The 21,966-nt window shown below is 44.2% G+C and overlaps 1 protein-coding gene across 2 annotated transcripts in view; it reads left to right on the top strand.

The window, feature by feature from the left end:
• PDGFRA (platelet derived growth factor receptor alpha) overlaps positions 1-21,966 on the top strand; it is an 83,783-nt gene that overhangs the window by 29,242 nt on the left and 32,575 nt on the right. For both annotated transcript variants that reach the window (XM_029587569.1, XM_029587563.1), the window contains exons 4-11: positions 2,435-2,698; positions 5,405-5,535; positions 7,807-7,978; positions 8,097-8,286; positions 17,030-17,145; positions 18,575-18,701; positions 18,839-19,032; positions 20,942-21,036. In XM_029587569.1, coding sequence (XP_029443429.1) covers positions 2,435-2,698; positions 5,405-5,535; positions 7,807-7,978; positions 8,097-8,286; positions 17,030-17,145; positions 18,575-18,701; positions 18,839-19,032; positions 20,942-21,036 — 1,289 coding nt within the window. The remainder of the gene's footprint in view (positions 1-2,434; positions 2,699-5,404; positions 5,536-7,806; positions 7,979-8,096; positions 8,287-17,029; positions 17,146-18,574; positions 18,702-18,838; positions 19,033-20,941; positions 21,037-21,966) is intronic.

The following is a 21,966-nucleotide window of genomic DNA, read 5'->3' as shown; positions in this document are numbered from 1 at the left end:
AAACTCCCCCCCCCCCGGATAGTAAAGTCTTCATATACATTGTAATGTGCACATAGATTTTTTACTAAGGATTTTCAAAGCAATCTTAGTTGTAGAAGTTTGTTTTGAAAATTTGTGGTACATGCAGAGATTCACTCACCTAAAAATACCCTTTTCACAGGGTGTAATTTGTGCATATCCACCTTAGGGCATTCTTTTAAAAATCAAAAAGCACATAAGTGCTGAGTCTTTCCTGGCACAACCTGACTCAGTTTTCCTAAAAGTACGCAGAACACAAGGCATGTGCGCACGCTTACACGGAACAGAGCCCCTGCCGGTTTTGTAGCAGCGGCCATTCTATACGCATAGAACTGGGTCTTATGCATGTAAATGGGCTTTGAAAATTCAGTCCATATGTATGGTGGTCTGTGAAGTCCACTCTGGAGAAGGCAAAGTGACCAGTCGAATGTCCCAGAGTTTGGTACTTGGATTGTTTCTTTTTAACATCTTTATTAGCAACATTGCTAAAGAACTTAATTGGAAATATGCTTGTGTGCAGTTGATACAAAAACCTGTAACAGAGTAGACATGTAAGAAGGAGTGAAGAAAATGCAAGGCATCTTGACAGAACTGGAAAAATGGTCGAGGGTTTGGAAAATGAGCTCAGTATTAAAAATCATGCATGTGGGACACAGTAATCCATTAACTATGTATCAATTAGAAGGTCAAGAAGGGCAACAAGAAAGAGATCTAAGAATAATCATCTTGGATGACCTGTAGGTAGCCAGTCAATGTAATAGAACTGAGTAAGCTAAGAGTATACTTGATTGCCTAAGGAGAAGAATCACCAGAGGTGGTGGAAAACAGTACTGTGAAAGAATTCAGACATTCTCAGGACAGAAATGGTGCGAATAAGGGTAAGAGGTTGCATTATTGCAAATAACCCACCTTTGACTTTTTCAAGAGCAGAAGCAAGGGGAGAGGTGAGAAGGAGAACACAAAGCACGGATAAAGGAAGCATGCTCTAGCAACACTGCAGGCCACAGAATAGTCAGATGACAACTAGGAAGCTACAAGTTCCCATAAACCAACTACATCAATGCTGGCAGGTGGATGATGGCTTAAGTGTCACCCAGCAAGGCTATGGGGCCACCGGTGGCTAGATATTTGGGAAACAGCCTTGCTAATTTTGGTAGTGTTTTAGATTATTACAGAGCTTGGTGGTGGGGCATGAGTGGGAGGGAATGGGGAGGACTGAATTTAGTGTGGAAACTTGTATGATCATCTATCCAGGATGGTAGAGAACCAAAGAAGAGTCAGACAACAAAAAGTGACCTAGATAAAGAGTGCTATCTACAAATAGCGCAGCTTCTGCATTTGGCAACTTAGCAGTGTAGACCAGGATAACTGGGCAAACTGGATGGGCCAGTTTGTTTTTATCTGCCATCATCTGCTATGACAAGTGCCTATAATCACCATTATCATGTGAATTTCCATCATGAGTACCTTGAATCTAGAAAGGCAGGAATGGTGCTCAGTAGAATTAGGTTCTACTTTAGGTCACAGATTCTGCAAATCACCACATGATTATTACTTTTGTTAAGTTTAGTAATGTAGTCAAAATATCTGGAAAACTAATCTCTGACCACCAAATGCTTCACTGTAAAAGCATTTGTTCCATAATGTCAAAAACTGGTTGTTTCTATTGGGCTGTAAAGCTGAATCAACTTCTATGCCTTTGTTGTACCAAATTTGTATTTGTTGTATTGCCCATGAGAAACTGCTTCCTCTGTTGCTTCCTTATGTGAGGATCAGTGATTGTTTACAGAATTTTTAACATCTCACATTTAATTTGAAAAAAAGAAAACTATAGAGAAAGATAGATGGGTGTTGTTGTTAGCACAATTAATAAACAGTAGAACAGTATTAAACGATAGCAATTAACCTTGAGGAAGGCAATTTTTGAAAGCTTTAACACATAAAGTTGTGCGTTCCTGATAAAAAAACAAAAAAACGCCTTTTGAACATTGCTCCTGTGCATGTGGAGAAAAGTACAGTATGTCTAGTTTTAGACCCATTAAAAAGGGCCTGGCCCAGGAAAGGGATTCAGGGTGGAGGGAATAAAATATACGCAGGGAGTTTTTCTTTTGAAAATCCCTCTGCAGGCGCCACACAGATTTTATAAATTGCTTCTCATATGTTTACAATGGGAAAGGGTGAGTAAGGGTCTTTTTTTTTTTTTTTTTTTAAATAAGGTCTTTGATTCTCTGCAGGGCTATGCAACTTACAGTCTAGGATTTAAACTAATCCACCAAAATATCATGAAATTGAAAATGTATTGAACAGCATTTGGTGCATAATGCACTACACATTGCAGGTATGGGAAGATTACAGACTTTTTAAAAACAAGATGCAAGTTTTTTTTATTTGTTTTTATTTTTATTTTTTGTAATAGATCCAGCGGTAGCCTTTGTCCCCTCTTCGATCCTGGATCATTTTGTTGTCGTGGAAGAATATGAAGAGGCCGTCATTCCCTGCCGTGCCACGGATCCCAAAGCCAAGGTCACCTTGATGAAAATGGAGGAGCCCAAGCTAGTGAACGCCTCCTATGACAGCAAGCTGGGCTTTCTTGGCCACTTTCCAGCAGGGTCGTATGTTTGCAAAACAATCAATGGCATAGAGTTCCAAACGGAGCCCTTTATCTTGCACCTTTGGAAAGGTAATCTAACAATGGAATAAACTAAATACAGCAAAGAATCATTTGACTTTTCAGACAGTCTGCTCAAGGATTCAGCTTTGAATTTTAGTAAGTTTGCTAAGGTGTGGCCACCGAGTCATTCACAGAGATTGAAACTGGGCCACTAAAGCTTCTGGCTCAGTCCCCCCACCCACATTCACATCCAGAGGACAATTTTGAAAGTGTCTTTCTGGCATTAATCAGCCATCAGAGCATTTCCTTCCCTCAATGCAGCTTTTAGCCACACGGAGAAGAGGTGTTCCCCAGGGTGGGTTTTGGTCACAAGTGGGTGGCATTTTCAGATCTTCATGCATGCTTTTCCAGCAAAGATCTGCCTGCAGAGAAAGCAGGTGCACATGACTACAGTGACTTTGCACCTGGGGACAAGTTTCGAAGTGAAAGTATGCATGGACGTTTGCTTTGAGGATTGCTGCAAAGTCCACAGGTCAAAAATATGCACAGATTTCAATCTCAGTGCAGATAGTTAGAAAACTGCCCCATAGAGTCCGGCTCTGATCCGGAATCCTGTGGTGGGAAACCAGAGGGATTGGGATGGTGCCGAGAGCCACATCTGGGAGCCACGTCTGGAGCACTTGCTGTGGTGTGCTGCAGCAGCAGCACAGATAATGCTGAGCAGAGGATAAAGCAGTGCTGTTGGTTAATTATTACACGTGATTCAGAAAATATATGCAGAGCTTGCTGGCTCCTGGGTTACTTTGTGCCGGAGGGGACAGCAAGCAAAGGTTCAAAAGGAAACTCCCTGTGGAGTTTTCCTTTGGGCATTTGAGGGCTGGTGGCAGATGCAAAGCGCATACTGAAAATCAAGCGCAGGAAATCCCCTGTGAATTGTCAGCCAGCCCTGCCGCCTCTCACCCTGGCCCCCACCCTTTTATGCTATGAGTAACAATATCTGCACCTTTCACCCCCATGGGGAGGATCATTTTCAACCCACAATTACTCCCGGGTAATTGCTTAGTTACAGAGGTAAAATGTTTTTAAAATTACCCTCCCACATATTATAATGTAAAACTTACATAAGTCACATACCTTGACATCTAAACTGCAAATAAACTTGTTTTATTTTAGTTATGTGAAGTTTGTTTTTCCTCATCATACATTTTTTTTTTAGTCTCTCCTGTACTTTCAACTTGTCTGTCCTCTCCTGATTTCTTTTCCTGATCCTCTTTTCCATTTTAACTCCTTCTGCGTCTCGTTTCTTGTCTCCCTCCCCGTCCATTTCTCTGACAAGGATTCTTCTCTTCCACGTCACCCCCTCCTCTGTTTTTTTATTTAGCAAACTTATGACATGCTTTTCCATTAGCTCATAGCAGCGAGCAACAAAACACATAAAAACAACAACATTCTGCTGTTTATCTAAAACTCAGACAGTGAGACAAACAGCAGCAACCCATAAACAGAAGCATTATCCATAAGCAAAAAATTCAGACCAGCAGGAGACCTAAACAAAGACCATGCTTTGCCTGCTCTTATTTCTACTACCTCTTTAGCTCGCTCCCTTCTCACTTTCTCTCCTATGCACTACGGGAAGGGCTAGAAATTCTTTTGAAAAAATTAGGATTCTGTCAAAAGTTTCAAGAGCCAGGCAAAAATGCTTCTTTAAATCTCTTTGCTGCCTCCACCTTCCCCTGCATGCTTTTTTTTTTTTTCCAATTTTTATGTCATCTTTTATTTCTGTTGCTTTTTTCTTTTTTTCCTTCCGATGTTTCCCATTTTCTTTCCCTTCCTCTATTCTCTTCCCTTGCAGAGCCTACCCTCAGCCTATTTTTTTTTTAAAATGTGGCAGCTCCGGGCCTCAGCAACCTTTTTCTTTTCTGGGCAGCCCAGTGGCAGGGGGCCAAGTAGGGAGTTGTCTTCTCCTGGGGCCAGTGCCGTGATTTCTGGGGAGCACAAAGCAGCAGACAGCAAAGGTTCAGCTCTTGAATGACCTGGCACCTGTGATTTTTTTTTTCCAGTTCTGCCTTCATGTGTCTCTCATCCCTCCAGTTCCTCTTCTCCTCATTACTTCTCAATCCTCCTCATCTTTTCTTAATTTTTCCCTTTCCAACTCCCCCCCCCCCCACACATCTCTCACCCTCTTTGTACCTTCCTAATCCTCCATCTCCCCTTATCTCCATCTATTCTTTTGCTCTTCTCTCTCATCTCTCTGTGACATCTCTCTTCTCGCTCCCTATGTCTCATCTTACGTCTTTACACTTTTCTTCTATCACTCTATCACTTACACTCTCCCCTTTCTATCTTCCGCCATTTTTTTTTCCTGTTAGAGATATGGCAAGATATGCCTTAAGACCACAGATACCGCTATCAGAATGAATTTTCAATAGCATATATGCGTGTAAAATGCCATTTTACATGTGTATATAGGCCCTTTGAAAATTGCCTTTGGGGTTGTATGCATAAAAGTACTCACAGAATTAATTTCACCCATTCTTCTATGTGTACAGGCATCCCTGGATGCAGGGTTAGGGTGGGGAAGTGATGGTGTGCGCGTAAATGTGGGCATCGCTTCCTGCACGTAGATGCACACACGCGCAATGGTACACAAGTCCACTTTGAAAATGCAGGCTAAAGTATGCAAGCACTTTGCACTTTTTTTTGAGCTTTCTGCGCAGGCGAATAGAAAGAAGAAATGATTTGAAAGCATTCTGCTTTCCCCACACTTCCTTCTAGCTACACGAGAGATTCCAGTCCACATTGAGGCCTCGAAGACTGTGTTCAAAACCGGGGAAAACATCGCAATTAAATGCGTGGTCCTGGACAATGAAGTAGTCGATTTAGAATGGAAGTATCCTGGAAGCATGGTTAGTGCCACTTTTGTTAATGAAAGCAAAACTGAATTCTGTTACCAGTTTGGTTTTCCATCTGGGGGCCCCTTCTGTGATTGCATTTGAGGAGGGAACGGACGTCTCATTGCTCAAGGAGCCACACATTGCCTCAAGGACAGCACTGGGCTGAAACTGGAAATTGCACAGGGCATGGGGCATGCGAAAATCACCTGATCAGTGCTTGATAATCGTAGCAATTATTGGTAAATGCTGATCTATTTTACACATGCATATACATTTGCAAATATGTGTATGGTGTGATGCTATAATACTCCTCTTGCAAACCCTGCCACCAAGTGGTTGCGCTGCTAACAAAGTTGCTAGCACATGGAAGATTTGCTGGACCTTTCAGTGTTGGAACAGAGTTTTGCCAAGAGATTCAGAGGATATTTGCAACAAGAGGCTACCAAATGGAAGGCGTCTTCTTTTCCTTTCCCTTGCCTCATAATTTGCCCTTACTAATTTCAATATTTATAGATGGAGCCAAGGTGGAAAAGGAAGGGGAAGATCTCTAGGGCAAAAAGAACAACTGGCAGAAGCAGAGCTGGTGACTGGTAAAAGGCACCATGAGCAATCCTTCAATTTTGAGCCCTGCCCTCCACCTCTCTTTTCTCACCTTCTGCCAGCTCCTGCATCTCTCAATTTCCCCATCCACAATGCCAACATCCCTTCTCTCTTTCTGTTCATCATCCCTCCTTTCTCTATTCCCCCTTCAGCATCTTCCTCTTTCTCCCCTTTGTGCCCTGCTCAGCACACCAGCATCACCCACATTTCTTTGCCCCCATTTTACGGTGGCCAGCATCCTCTCTCAACCACCTGCCTGCCCAGAATCCTCTCTCTCTCTCTCTCTCCTCCCCATCCTCACGTGCCCAGTATCCCCCTCTCTCTCCGCCTGCCAAGTACACTCTCTCCACAATTCTCCCTACCCACCTAGCTTCTAGAGATGTGAATCGTGTGATCGATCGTCTTAATGATCGATTTTGGCTGGGAGGGGGAGGGAATCGGATCGTCGCAGTTTGGGTTTTTAAAATATCGTGTAAATCGTGTAAATCGTGTAAATCGAAAACCGGCACACTAAAACATCCCTAAAACCCACCCCGACCCTTTAAAATAAATCCCCCACCCTCCCGAACCCCCCCAAAATGCCTTAAATTACCTGGGGTCCAGTTGCCGTATGGCCGGCGCAAAATGGCGCCGGCCATATGGCAACATGATTCGACTGCAGGAGGTCGTTCCGGACCCCCGCTGGACTTTTGGCAAGTCTTGTGGGGGTCAGGAGGCCCCCCCAAGCTGGCCAAAAGTCCCTGGGGGTCCAGCGGGGGTCCGGAACGACCTCCTGCAGTCGAATCGTTTTTCCGTACGGAACAACGATTCGCGGTAGGAGATCGTTCCGGACCCCCACTGGACTTTTGGCAAGTCTTGTGGGGGTCAGGAGGCCCTCCCAAGCTGGCCAAAAGTCCCTGGGGGTCCGGGAGCGATCTCCTAATCTCCTGACGTCGGGGGACAAAAAACAAAATGGCGCCGGCGCTACCTTTGACCTGTCATATGACAGGTCAAAGGTAGCGCCGGCGCCATTTCTACAACGCAAGGAGGTCCGAGAGGGAAAGATCCACACCGGGACCCTTCCTCTGGACCCCAGGTAATTTAAGGCATTTTGGGGGGGTTCGGGAGGGTGGGGGATTTATTTTAAAGGGTCGGAGTGGGTTTTAGGGTTGTTTTAGTGTGCCGGTTTTCCCGCCCTCCCCCTTCCCCTCCCCCTTCCCCTCCCCCTTCCCCCGATTTACGATTTTTTGACGATAAATCGGGGGAATTGTTATTGTATCGCGGCTCTAACGATTTTTGACGATTTAAAATATATCGAACGATATTTTAAATCGTCAAAAAACGATTCACATCCCTACTAGCTTCCTCTTGGGCTCTGTTCTCCACATCTAACCAGAATCCCTTCCCTTCTCTCTTGTAATGTTGTGCTTTAAAAGTCGGCCGGTGGTACCTGGAGGTTTCTGGTGTTTTGCCCACCAAAGTTTTGTATGTAGGCAACGACCTAATTTACCTAACAGAAAAACCAGCTCTGGGCAGAAGTGGAAACTGTTTGACAATTTTGCTTGACTTACTGTTATTTTGGAGTGCAGAATTTATTAGGGTACATATCAAGAGCTTCTTATCTCTTCATTCAAGGCAGTTCTTTAATTTTTATTTGTTGAGCAAGGTTGTTTAATATGCATGTGTACTTTATTTTAAATGCAGAAAGGAAGAGGTACTATACAAGTTGATGAAACCAAAGTCCCATCCCTGAAGATAGAGTACACCCTGACCATTGCTAATGCTTCAGAGAAGGACTCGGGAGAGTACGAATGTGAAGTCGCACATGCCACACTGGATTCCAAGGAAATAAAGAGGATCTCTATTGCAGTTCATGGTACGACACAATTATTACAAGTACCCAAAGATAATTATTGCGTAGGCACACAACATTCTTAGCAAATCAGTTCAAGAAACAAATAGTTTATCAAGCTTTTTAAAAATGATTTTTGCAGAAAAAGGATTCATTAGGCTGGAGCCCAAATTTGGAATTTTGGAATCGGCAAATCTGCATGAAGTCAAAGAGTTTACAGTGGATGTGCAAGCCTACCCAGCTCCCAAAGTGTTTTGGATGAAAGACAATATGACGCTGATTGAGAACCTTACAGAGATCATTGCTTCCATGATCGAAACCGAAGAAACCCGGTAAGAAATTACCATGGGTTAGTTATAGTTACTCTCGTCTTAGCTTAAAGACATCCAGCTAAGACATCCAGCTGTGATATGAAGTGTTATGTTGAGCTAAAGATAGTGTTAATAAAGTTGTTAGTAAAGGTCATGGGGCAGCAGAGGCCACTCTAGGAAGTAATAAAGAAGTTTCCTGTTCCTATTCAGACTGCGTGGTTGAGTCTTCCTTGGTTGGGGCCTAGTTATACTTAAATAATCAGTATATAACCAACTATAATGTGACACCAGCATCTCATGCCTTCTGCCAATTTGTGCTTCTCCACATACCATGATTTATTTACTCTGGTTGTGCTGATGCTACTTTGCGAACAAAATCATGGCACAACATTATCTGTTCAGGACTTTGTTCATGTAAGATCTGTCACATACAGAAATCTTTGGTGCTGTTGGGTGCTTTCTGTGCAGAGATTGTTTAATTGATAGCTTACACATGGGTAAACACCCTGTGTAAATTAGGTCTATGACTGACATTTTCTGTTATTGTTTATTGAATATGATTCATAACAAATGCTGCTTAATTGCATCACCAAATTAAGGGGCATATTTATTAAAGTGTGTCAATGCTAACACAAGTAACACATTCTAAATACATGCTAAAATGCACTATCACCCTAAAACATGTAGTAATGACTGTGTTATTTAACACACTTTTACATTGCTAGTTTAATTTAATGTTAGTGCAGTCATAATGCAGACTAATGTGAAAAGCATTCTATTAGCTGTGTCATATACAAATGAATGTAAAGTAGCTTATTAATATTAAAGCATATTTTCACAAATGGGATGACACAAAGTGATTTCTTTTATTCTATCAGCTGAAACCATTGCTAACACTTTTCACATTGGATGACTTGATAGGTTAATGCACCTCCTGATATGGTTATCCCCCACCCAAGTACACATAAAATACTGTCTGTAGCCCAGTTTTCCTAATGCAAAAGAAGGGAGATCGTTGGTCTGATCCCCATGTTCCCTATGTCAACATGAAGGCTCCCTCCCCATGCTCTCAAATAGCTCCCCATCCCCAGCTATTGTGTCAATATCAAGGCCCATGTGGCTTCAAGTAACCCACCAGCCAAGTCAACATCAGGGTACCTACCCCATGTCCTCAAATAGCTATTAACTCCCCCAGCCCCTATATTAACATCAAGACCCCTGTGGCCTCAAGTACTTCACCACCTCCACCTCACTTCTAGAGTAAGGGCCATTACCAGACCAGTGGTACTTCCCCCACTTCCACTGCCCCCTCAAGCTTAAAGTAAGCATCTCTGGTGAACTTATGGTAACCGCCACCCTGTATTTAAGGGCCTATCATAGTCTGATTGACCCTCCCTGGCCTCTCTTCTTCTCCTAGGCTAGGTACTAGCTTCCCACCAACTTTGCCCATAAATGTCTAATTGACGATGGGGGCAGGAGACAGAAGGCCTCTCTCCCAATCCACTGACTCAAAAGAAATGGCACTGGCTAGTAAGTGGGGTATTAGGGAGGTCTTCTTTGTCCTGCTTTCACTATCTGACACCTGCAAATGGTGTAGGTGGGGGAATAACCTGACTGAAGAGATTCAATCATAGCATAGTCAACCCATACTTTTGATTCAGGGGTGGGAGATACAACCAGGGAGGGAGGAACCATCAGCCTAACAGAAACTTTTACTTTTGAAGTGGGGTTGGAGGAGGTTACTTGGGCCATGCGGGTGGGGCCTTAATGGTGGTGGAGGTGTTCAGAACTCCCTTCAAGTAACACTAACACTCCAATTTTATGGATTACTTTACCCTCTAAGCTTAGATCTGTGAATTGTTACATGACTTTTGGGAAAAAAATTAAAGCTTTGCTTTTTACCCAGGCTTTTAACAGATTTTTTTGTGTTTATACGTTTTCATATGTCTTGATTATTCCATGCTTAATGTTTTTGTATATTATCACTTGTGATTTTTTTGAATTATTGTTATGATTATTTGATGTTTATTGTGTTTATGTTGCTGCCTTTTTATTGCAAGTGAATTATGCTATTTCCTTTTATGATTTTTTGATGTATGCACTGTTTTTTTTTTTTTTTAATACTCTGCTGAGATTTTTGTCATGGATTAGTGGAATATAAGTGATATTAAAAAAAAAAAAAAAAAAAAAAATAATGGACTACCGACAACAATGATGCATTAGCGTTAAATACCTTGCCAAACTGGTTTTTATACTGTATTTACTAAATGCAGCATGCCCTTTAGTAATTGGGTTTTAAATAGGTGGATAATGCCCACCTTAAAAACTGACATTAATACAGTTCAAAACCAAGTTTAAAGCACTTTAGAAATAGGTCCCTAAATCTCTTCTAAATCATTATTCAATTTGACCTTGGTTGGAAGCTTCAGATGAAATAATTGCACAGACATTTATAGCAGAAGCATAGGTAGCTGGTATTATGTTATCTAGTGAATAGGCTTTACCTTTTGTTAAATTACAATATTCTGCAATTTATTTTGTGGTTGTAGGGGGAATGTGTTGTACTCATGGAGGGGAATGTGGACCCTTTGCCCGAGGAGGAGTTGGCGCTACCTGTGAGGGTAAAACCCCACAGGTCCCTACCATTGGGAGGCGAGGCTGAACTGATGCAGGGGCTGGCTGGAGCTTCACCAATACCAACCCTGTTCCCCACGGGTTGAGCCCTTGGGTTCATGGGGCCGGCTGGTCATAGGTGGACCCCTGTGAAGACGGTGGAATCGCAGCTGGAAGCAATGATGATAAGTAACCCAGGGTAGGAAGCCTGAGAGTCACCGATAGCCAGTCCAGAGTCCAAAGCCAGAGAGTTGCCGATAGCCAGTTCGAAGTCAGAAGCCAGAAGAGTCACCAAAGCCAGTTCGAGGTCAGAAGCCAGAAGATCCATCCGAAGGAACTGGAGGATGGGAACAGGAGCAGGAACAGGACTCGGAAGGCAGGAACAGGACTCAGAAGGCAGGAACAGGACATGGAAGGCAGGAACTGGACTCACGAAGCACTGAAGACCTTACCGAAGTGAAGCAGACTTGTTGCCAAGTCGAGGAACAGGAAGAGGAGGCTCCTATAAGAGGAAGCATGGCCACGCATCTAGGGAGGGCCCTGCACAATGTGGGCTGCAGGAACAGAGGCTTGTGGCCTGGTGCCACAAAGAGGAGGGTCAGGAATCTTCCCAGCCACCGCGGAGTGTGGCACCGATCCCGCGGCAGGACCTGCGGGCGTGGAGGAGGCTTGAGGCTTGTGGCAGGAGTGACTCCCCACCGCCGTGCGACTGCCAACGCCCATGGAGGAGGTAGGAGGGGCCGACTGTGGCCAGCCATGGCACCTAACAGTACCCCCCTCTTTAGGGTGCCTTCCCGGTGGTTTTGGTTTGGAAGGATGGGCCCGGTGGAACTGAACGAGAAGGTTCTTGTCCAAGATATTGGCAATGGGCTCCCAACTATTTTCCACAGGGCAGAAGCCCTCCCACGCCAGCAGGTATACCCATCTCTTTCCCCTTCTATTGACATCCAGTACATCCTGAACCTGGTATATGACATCCGCTTCAGAAGACATGGCCTGAGGTTCCGGTGGCTTTCGGGAGAAGACGGATAGGACCAGAGGTTTCAGAAGTGATATGTGAAAGGCATTGTGGATTCTGAGGGATGAGGGCAAGCAAAGGCTGTATGTGACCAGGCCCAGTTGGCGAAGATCTAGAAAAGGTCCAATGTATCTGGGTGTGAAATGGAACGATGGTAGCTTGAGTCGTATGAAGCGGTACTTAACCAGACCATGGCCCTTGGTTTGAAGCGTGGCACTTCCCAGTGTTGGGTATGATAAAACCTTTTGGAGGTTTGAGCGGCCTTTTGAAGCAGTTGTTTGGTGTGGTTCCATAACTGGTGTAACTCCTGAGTGGTCACCTGAGCTGCGGGAGACGGAACCGCTAATGGAAGTGGTAGAGGAGGCAGTGGTTGGCATCCATAGACCACCTGGGAGAGTGAGGATCCTGTAGAGGTGGATAGGGGTGAATTCAATGCAAATTCTGCCCAAGGGAGGAGGTCAGCCCAGTTGTTCTGCCGCGAATTCACATAGGATCGAAGGAACTGCTTAAGAGTCCTATTGGTTCTCTCCGTCTGACCATTAGCCTGGGGATGATATGCGGAAGTCAGGTCTAAAGAAATGTTGAACTTCCGACAAAGGGATTTCCAAAAACAAGCTGTGAATTGGACTCTGTAGTTGGACAATATATGTTTGGGCAATCCGTGAAGCCTGAAGATATGCCAGACGAACAAGTTGGTTAACATGGGGGCAGATGGCAGACCCGGAAATGCCACGAAGTGTGCCATCTTTGAGAAGCGGTCTACTGTGACCCAAATTGTGTTATTGCCACTCGAGTTGGGGAGGTCCACAATGAAGTCAGTAGCTATATGGCTCCATGGTTCATCCGGTGCCGGAAGTGGCTACAAAAGACTCAAAGGATGACCAACAGGGGGCTTGTGCCGGGTACACGTAGGGCAGGCTTCCACGTATGCCCGTGTGTCTTTTTTGATCGTGGGCCACCAATAGTATCTCAGCAGAGTAGAAAGCATTTGGGCCTGATCAGGATGCTCTGCCATCAATGAATCATGCGTCCATTGGAGTAATTTTCACCGAAGCTATCAGGGAACCACAGTTTTCCCTCGAGGTACGGGTACAGTAGTGGAGAACAGTACTCTAACAGGGTCAATGATATGCCGAGGAGCCTCTGGATCGTCCTCCGGGACGAAAGAGCAAGAGAGGGCATCGGCTCGAGTACTCTTGTCACTTGGACGGTATCGCAACACAAAATTAAATCATGTAAAAAACAGCAATCATCGGGCCTGACGATGGTTCAGCCGTTGGGCGTGATGGAGATATTCTAGGTTCCTATGATCGGTATACATCATTATTTGATGCTGTGCTCCTTCCAGCCAGGGGAGCCATTCTTCAAAAGCTAGTTTTATAGCCAGTAGTTCCTTGTCTCCGATTGCGTAGTTGCGTTCAGCCAGAGTAAAGCGCCAAGAGAAGAAGGAGCAGGGATGTAATGTGTGCTTAGTCGAGTACTGACTAAGTACGGCCCCAACTCTGACATCAGAAGTGTCCACCTCGACGATGAATGGACACTGTGGGTCTGGGTGGCAAATGCATGGTTCTCAAAGAAAGGCCTCTTTGAGGTCCTGAAAGGCAGTCATGGCTTCTGGAGACCATTGGGAAGGATTGGCCCCTTTGCATGTCATGGCAGTAAGTGGGGCAGTCAAAGTTGAGTAATGCAAAATAAATGACCTATAGTAGTTCATGAAGCCGAGGAACCTCTGTAAGGCCTTGAGACCAGTAGGTTGAGGCCAGTTTTGGATGCTCATAGTCTTCTGGGGGTCCATTTGAAAGCCTTAACTGGAGACTATATATCCAAGGAATGGAATGGTCCCTTTTTCAAAACAGCATTTCTCCAATTTGGTGTATAAGTGATTTTCCCGCAGTCGTTGAAGAATTTGGCTGACATCTTGGCAGTGGGTTTGAAGATCGTGAGAAAACACCAAGATGTCATCTAAATAGACTACAACACATTGGTACAGCATGTCCCTAAAGACCTCATTCATCATGTTTTGAAACACTGCTGGGGCATTACAGAGGCCAAATGGCATGACCAAGTACTCAAAGTGCCCATCACATGTGTTGAATGCTGTTTTCCATTCGTCACAATGACGGATGAGAACTAGGTTGTAAGCTCCCTTGAGATCCAACTTGGTAAATATCCTTGCCCCTTGGAGTCTATCAAAGAATTCAGAAATCAGAGGCAGCGGGTAGCGATCTTTGATGGTGATGTCATTTAGACCATGATAGTCGATACATGGTCGGAGGGAACTGTCTTTCTTGCCCACAAAAAAAAAAGCCCGCACTGGTGGGTGACTTAGAAGACTGGATGAAGCCTTTTGCCAGGTTCTCCTGAATATATTCAGACATGGCCAGGGTTTCTGAGACGGACAATGGATTGACGGGGCCCCGGGGAGGTTCCGAATTAGGTAACAAATTGATCGCGCAGTCGTATGAGCGTTGAGGAGACAAAACATCTGCCGCCCTTTTTGAGAAGATCCATGAATGATTGTGGAGGAAGGTCTGGCAGGGATACCATAGCGGAAAAACACTGTATGGGCTTGACGGAATCCAGGCACTTGTGATGGCAAGAGGTGCCCCAGCAAGAGAGTTGTAGACTAACCCAATCAAATTGTGGAGAGTGCTGCTGAAGCCATGGCAGACCAAGGACCACTGGATGTATGGCTTTGACTAAGACAAAAAAAGGTAGGTTTTCGACATGGAGCGACCCAGTGCGGAATTGAATAGGAGTCGTGGAAAATGCGACTCTCCCAGGTAGAGGTTCTCCCTCTACCTGGGAGAGCAGACAGTGGGTACCCGGAGGTGTTCTACCAGTTGTCTCAGGATAAAGATGCTCCCGGGCCCTGAGTCCACAACGACCAGGGTATGAAATTCCTAGCTGTTTTCCTTGATGGTGACAGGCAGAGTCACTGGAGGAGCGGGCGAGGTCAGACCTAGAAGAAGTCCTCCTGCAGGACCTTGGCCTGGATATCTCCTGAATCGACCGGACATGATGGCATAGCATGGGATGTTGTCAGGTATAGGAGAAGACATGCAGTGAATCCGAATTGGACTGGGCATGATTCTCCGGGCTTTTTCAATCTTTGCCGAACATTCTCGCAGATGACGGTCATGTGACCCGTGAGATCAATTAATGAGTCCAGGGACTCAGGTAATTCCCGGGCGCCTGGCTCATCTTTAATTCATGAGCTAAGACCCTCCAGGAAGATGACCCAGAGGCACTTAAAGTCCCATTGGAGCTCAGAGGCGAGGGTTTTGAACTTCACGATGTAGTCAGACAAGGTTCCTGAACCTTGCTGGAGGTGTAACAGAGAAGATCTGGATGTGGCCCTTTGACCTGGATCATCGAAGACTGACCAGAACAGGTTTAAGAACCTAGGTAGGTCACATAGAATGGGATCGGCTCTTTCCCATAGGGGCGACGCCTAAGCCAAGGCTTTCCCATCTAATAACGAGAGGATATAAGTGGTTTTGGTAACCTCATCTGGAAAGTAAACAGGTTGAAGAAAAAAATGCATATTGCACAAATTCAAGAAACCCTTGCACATACGAGGTTCTCCAGAAAACCGAGGAGGTGCGGACAATGGCACTGTAGGGCGAGGCTTGTCAATCATAGTAGTGGGACTTAACTTGGCGGACAAAGGGGCAGCATCCAAGCGAGTGGTCAGGTGATCAAGGGCTGTTGACTGAGTCTCCAAAAATTTCTGCTGTTCCAGAATGCACTGTGCCAGGCCAGGAGTGGCCTGATGGACCGAGACCTCTGCCGGGTCCATGGACTTGGCAATCTGTTGTGCTCACGGAGGGGAATGTGGACCCTTTGCCCAAGGAGGAGTTGGCGCTACCTGTGAGGGTAAACCCCCACAGGTTCCTACCATCGGGAGGCGAGGCTGAACTGATGCAGGGGCCGGCTGGAGCTTCACCAATACCAACCCTGTTCCCCGCGGATTGAGCCCTTGGGTTTGTGGGGCTGGCTGGTCATAGGTGGACCCCTGTGAAGACGGTGGAATCGCAGCTGGAAGCAATGATGATAAGTAGCCCAGGGTCGGTAGCCTGAGAGTCGCTGATAGCCAGTCCAGAGTCTGAAGCCAGAGAGTTGCCGATAGCCAGTCCGAGGTCAGAAGCCAGAAGAGTCACTGAAGCCAGTCTGAGGTCAGAAGATCCGTCCAAAGGAACTGGAGGATAGGAACAGGAGCAGGAGCAGGACTCGGAAGGCAGGAACAGGACTCTGAAAGCAAGAACAGGACTCGGAAGGCAGGAACAGGACTCATGAAGCACTGAACACCTCACTGAATTGAAGCAGACTAGTTGCCAAGTCCAGGAACAGGAAGAGGAGGCTCCCATAAGTAGTACCTGGCTCCTGATGTCATCCAAGAGGCTGGGCTGCATCAAGGTGAGCTGGCCCATGCATCTAGGGAGGGCCCTGCCTGACGTAGGCTGCAGGAACAGACGCTTGTAGCCTGGTGCCACGAAGAGAAGGGTCGGGAATCGTCCCTGCAGTTTCAGAGTGCGGCACCGGACCCGCGGGTGTGGAAGAGGGCCAAGGCTTGCGGCGGGAGTGACTCTCTGCCACCGCGCAACTGCCAACGCCCGGGGAGGAGGTAGGAGGGGTCGACTGTGGCCACCCGCGGCACCTAACAGAATGCTGGTAGTTTCCAACTGTTCCTTTGCGTTTCTAGCTCAATTAAAAGTGGGGCTGGGATTCAATACCATGCAATGAACCAAGGATTATTTTTCCCTATCTTATGGTGCCTTCTAACTTGTAGGTGAATTTATTGTAACAACGATGCTCTGCTGGGGTCATGGGCCATGCATCAGGGTTCCTTCCACAATTCTGAAATCATGGGCCTTAAACCTGGCCATTAAGTGTGGCCATTGCGGGACGATGGCCCCCTCCCCCAGAGACTGAGAATTCTGATTCTACAGCACTCCCAGCCCTGACCAACCCAGGGAATAAAAGACCCGAGCTGAGAACTGAACTGCTGTATTGTGCAGCTCTGCCGCTCAACCGCTGGTCCGGCCCATTCTGCGTTTGCAAAAAATCTTATTGTTGCCTTACTAATATTTAGTAAAGAAAAGTAAACTTTTTTTGTTGTTGTTGTTGCAGGTATGAAAGTAGATTAAAACTGATTCGTACCAAAGAAGAAGACAGTGGATTCTATACTATTGTAGCTCAGAATGGGGATGAGACACAAAGTTACACATTTTCACTGCAAATTAAAGGTATGCCTTTAACAAGAGAAGCTTAGCGTGCTGCACAGAGATTACGCCTGGCAAAACTCCAGCGGTGCTAAATCTGCTGGGGTAGGGAGACCTGCTAGTGTCTGAAGACAGAGCTGATCCAGGTTTCTTTCATAAATAAAATCTCACTAGAAGTAAATCATTGATTCTGGCTCCGAAAGCAACTTTTAATCATGTCATATCACATTTGCTGCCAGAATCACATCCAATGAGCAGAGAACATTGAAAGATTCAATCTTCTTAAGAGCCCAAAGCTATTCATGACAACCCTGTTAAGGAAAATAGGTTCAAGCCAACCCAGTTTCACTGTTAGCGATGGTTTTAGCTGATAGGATAAAGCAAATCACATTGTTTCATCCCATTTGTGCAAATCTATTTTAATTTAAAAAAAATAATAATTATTTTTTACAAATGATTTACAATTTTTTTAAACAAAAATGTTCTGTGCTCCAAAAATTAACAGTTCGAAATATTATGTGCAATTATTGCAAAACATTGTTAAAAACAAATTGTTCATATTCAGTTCTTGTCTGCTTTGCAAACATATCCTCCATAAACATGTAAATTCCAATCCATTAAACAGTTCTTTGTTAACCATGTGCAAACTTTTCAATGACTTGCTTGCAGACCTTTGGTTTTTTTTCACCATACTCCAGCTGAGAGAACTAAACTAAGAACTCTTGTATGGGTGTGAATTTAAATATCTACAGAGGGCCCTTCTGTAAAGCAGATAAGAATTGAATGAGAATAGAACAGAAGCATAATTATTACATAACATGTTTTGCAATAATTGTACATATTTTTTCCACTATTACAGTAGTTTCTGAAATACAGAACATTTTTGTTTAAAAAAAAGTAAAAAAAAAAAAGGGGCAAGTGGTTAAGATTGTTTTTCCCCTGGTGTAATTGGGTTGAATTGAACAGGGCTATGATGCCTATTTTCATTAACAGGGTTGAGATGATGAATAGCTTCAGGATCTCCTAAACGTTCTCTCTTCTCTTTGTCTATGTATATTTGAACTTTGGCTTCCTTAGTTTAGTTTTGCTTTCAAAAATAAATACCAGAAAAATTTAAGTCACATTTACTAAATATCATTTTCCATAGGTCGTAAGTAGAGAAACCTCTTAATTATTGATTTCCAGTAATCTGGAAAACAATGAGCAATTAGTTTTTATAATAACCATGAATGTCCAAAAAGTAGTTGATGTTTTCAAACACTGTATTCCATTCCATTTGTGCATGTGAGAAGAAAAAGAGTGAGAGGGGCCTTTCATGTTTTATTTGGGCATTTCCTCCGGTTTACTATGCAGGGAAATTGTTGTACACTTCTTTGCTAATACTTATCAGGTCATGGTCAGGCTGAGAATTTAAGAAACCATTGTAATGGATGCTGTTTGTGTTCGTTTGCAGTTCCAGCTTTGATTTTAAATCTGGTAGATGATCACCATGGGTCTACTGGAGGGCAGACAGTGGAATGTTTGGCAAAAGGAATGCCTGTCCCTATGGTGGAATGGATGGTTTGCAAAGGCATTACAAAGTGAGAGAAAATGCTGCTTTTATTCTGTTTACAAATGTTGACATTTTTCCTTAATTTACCTCATGTGTATGTTCTTGACCTATAGAACATATCTAACGACTACCTTCTATCTAATGACTAGAATGTGTTTTTTTCAGGTGCAATGATGATAGCTCTTGGGCTCCTCTGACAACCAATGCTTCAGATATTAGCATGGAGACACATCTGGATGATGAGAACACAGTGGAAAGTCAGGTGACCTTCCAGAAAGTAGAAGAAACTCTAGCAATCCGATGCATAGCAAAGAATGATCTTGGTGCCGTAGCTCGGGAACTGAAGCTGGTGGCTCCCAGTGAGTATAAAGGATTAGCATAATCACTTTGGGCCCCAAGCTCTGCAGAAAGAATACCAGCCAAAGCCCAATGGCATTAAGCTCCTGATTTAATAAGTGAGAAAAAGGCCGGTGGCACCATTTACACATCTTTTAGTAAGTGCAATTTTTGTTCTGTGCAGGATTTTGTTTTAACGCCAAACCAATACCTTGCGCAAAACTTAAGCTACTTCAAAATTCTGAAAGGAAATTATTTGTATCATTTTGGTGGATTTTTGTGTGCGTGTAGCATTTCCTTGCCGAGGGATGTAAATTGCGAGAGATTTTGCATGAATCTTAAATTAGACACCGAAGCAAAATTCATTGTTCATAATTTTTTGACCAAGAGAGAAGCAGTATGTGTGCTGGATTATTCCACCCACCATTTGCCAGTGCTTTCTTCCTGTTCAGGAGTACCCAACATTAATTTTCTAGTTATGGTGACTAATGTCTCAGCAAATCCTCCTTTTAGTTAGAGAATGGGGCAGGTGACCTTCTGTAAAGCCAATGCAAGTTAAGCTGGCAGGATGGATGGAAATGTTGTAGAAGCAATTTACTTCAACAATATTCCGCCAACAAGAAAATGCAATTTTCAGATCTGACATTTGCTCAATTACCACTGGTTAAAGTCACACCTAGAGAACCATAACCCTGTTTTAGATTCCTTTTGAATGTATTGTTATGAATTCAGTATTGCACAAACGTGTTAAAATGAGTTGTTAACCTGTTTCTGAGAAAAGTGCCAGGTAAGTATCAGCAATAAAATGCATGCATCACTTTATATTCATTTACTAGTAACTAGGAACTGTTATAAAAATATACGTAAAATCATCAAAATTGTATTCCGTTTATTAATTTGTAATCCACATTTTCCAAAGACATTGAAAGTGGCTAACATATAAAACATAGAACAACATTAACATATAAATAACATACTAGACAAATCAATCATAACAAACAATTGAACAATAGTAAGGGGTCATGATGACCATCAAGGCATAGATCTTATTTTATAGTATATTTTGCATTATTTGTTCCCTGAAGGGTAGATTTTCAAAGGGTTACACGCGTAAGATACGCGCGCAACCCCTGAAAACCTACCCCTGACTCCCCCTGCGCGCACCAAGCCTATCTTGCATAGGCTCAGCGGCGCACGCAAGCCCCGGGAGGCACGTAAGTCCCGGGGCTTGCAAAAGGGGGCGTTCCGGGGGCGGGGATGTGGGCGGGGCACCGGCCTGGGGGCGTGCCGGGGCGGGGCCGAGGCCTCTGGCACTGCCGCCGTGCCTGGGGTTGGAGAGCTGGCGTGCACAAGTTACACCTGCCCAGAGGCAGATGTAACTTCTTCAATAAAGGTTAGGAGGGGGATTTAGGTAGGGCTGGGGGGTGGGTTAGATAGGGGAAGGGAGGATAAGGTGGGGGAGGCAGAGGGAACGGAAGCAGGCTGCTCGGCTCGGTGTGCACAAGTTGCACAATTGTGCACCCCCCTGCGCGCCGACCCTGGATTTTATAACATGCGTGCAGCAGCATGCGCATGTTATAAAATCGGGCGTAGATTTGTTTGCGCCGGGTTGCGCGAACAAATCTGCGCCCGCACGTACCTTTAACGATTTATCCCTGAGTGTAGCAATGTTTTAAGTTTATAGTTACTGTTCTGCTGAGGTTTCCATTTTAAATAACAGCTTAATAAATTCACACATTAATTTCAGGTACCTCTGAATTCACACATAATTTATATTTTAAAACATATTATGAGTTTGGTGGCATTCATAGATGATTTTAATATAGAAAAGTCCTATACCAAAAAACAATTCCAGTATTCCAAGGAGTTTAAAATATGCATTCCATCAATGGGTAAATGAATATTGTAGTTGTTTGTTGTGTGTTTTTGCAGCGCTACGCTCTGAATTAACAGTGGCTGCGGCAGTTCTGGTACTGCTGGTGATTGTGATCATCTCACTGATTGTTCTGGTCATCATATGGAAACAGGTTTGAATCCAGTTTTCTTTTATATTTCTTAGAATTTAAATTCTTAACTTTGCTTTTGTTTCCCAAGCCACATCCACCACAGAGATATTTGCCCCAGGTGACTTTTCCCGGCTGGCGCACATTCAGCATAAGGGGCATTAAGTGGCACCCACCATGCTATTATAGCCGTTTCTTACACTATTTTCCCTTCTACTTTCTTTTTGATAGATTCCATTTGTGAAGGCAAATGTTCCGCCTTCTTTAGTTTAACTGCTTACCTCCTACCCTGGACCTCAGTTTCACCTAAATCTAATTGATATGTCAAAAATGAACGGATCTTTCTGCTGAAATCACAACACTGTTACTTCATAGTGGTCCATCCAATAACCTGCAGCCAATCAGCAACTGGAAGCGCACACTCAGGGGCCAATGTACTAACAAGCATTAATGTACATTAAAATTGCTGGTAACATGTGCAAGCTAGTTTACACATGTTAACTGCTTTTAATGCATGTAAACTAACCTGCATGCATTTTAACACAAAAACGATGATAATGAAGTAATGAGATACAAAACTATGTGTTGCTCTCCCCCCTTTCTGAGGTGTAGTAAATTTAGGGGGGGTCACAAAGTTCCCCAGGCTGCTCTTCCATATCCCGGGCCTTGCCTTTTCGTATACATGCTTTGCAAGAGCCCCTGGACACATCGGGGTTTATCTGGTGGGGGGAGGATTAACCTCCTGGGCCCCTGGTGTAGTCACAGATACAGTCATGAAAATCACACTCACCCTACTCTTCAGATCACCAGTAAGTGGTATTCTCAGGTGGGCAACGTATGTCCACGGGGGATTCAATTAGCAAATAACCACAAAGTCTAAGAATAGTGTTCAAAGAAAATTTACTTAAAGTTTGAAAATAAGAATCCAGACCAGTATGGAAAAAAATTAGGAAC

The sequence above is a fragment of the Rhinatrema bivittatum genome, chromosome 1 (assembly GCF_901001135.1).
Source record: "Rhinatrema bivittatum chromosome 1, aRhiBiv1.1, whole genome shotgun sequence".
Taxonomy (NCBI): Eukaryota; Metazoa; Chordata; class Amphibia; order Gymnophiona; family Rhinatrematidae; genus Rhinatrema; species Rhinatrema bivittatum.
Note: the sequence above shows the minus strand (reverse complement) of the source record. Positions and strands in the feature narration are given on the sequence as shown.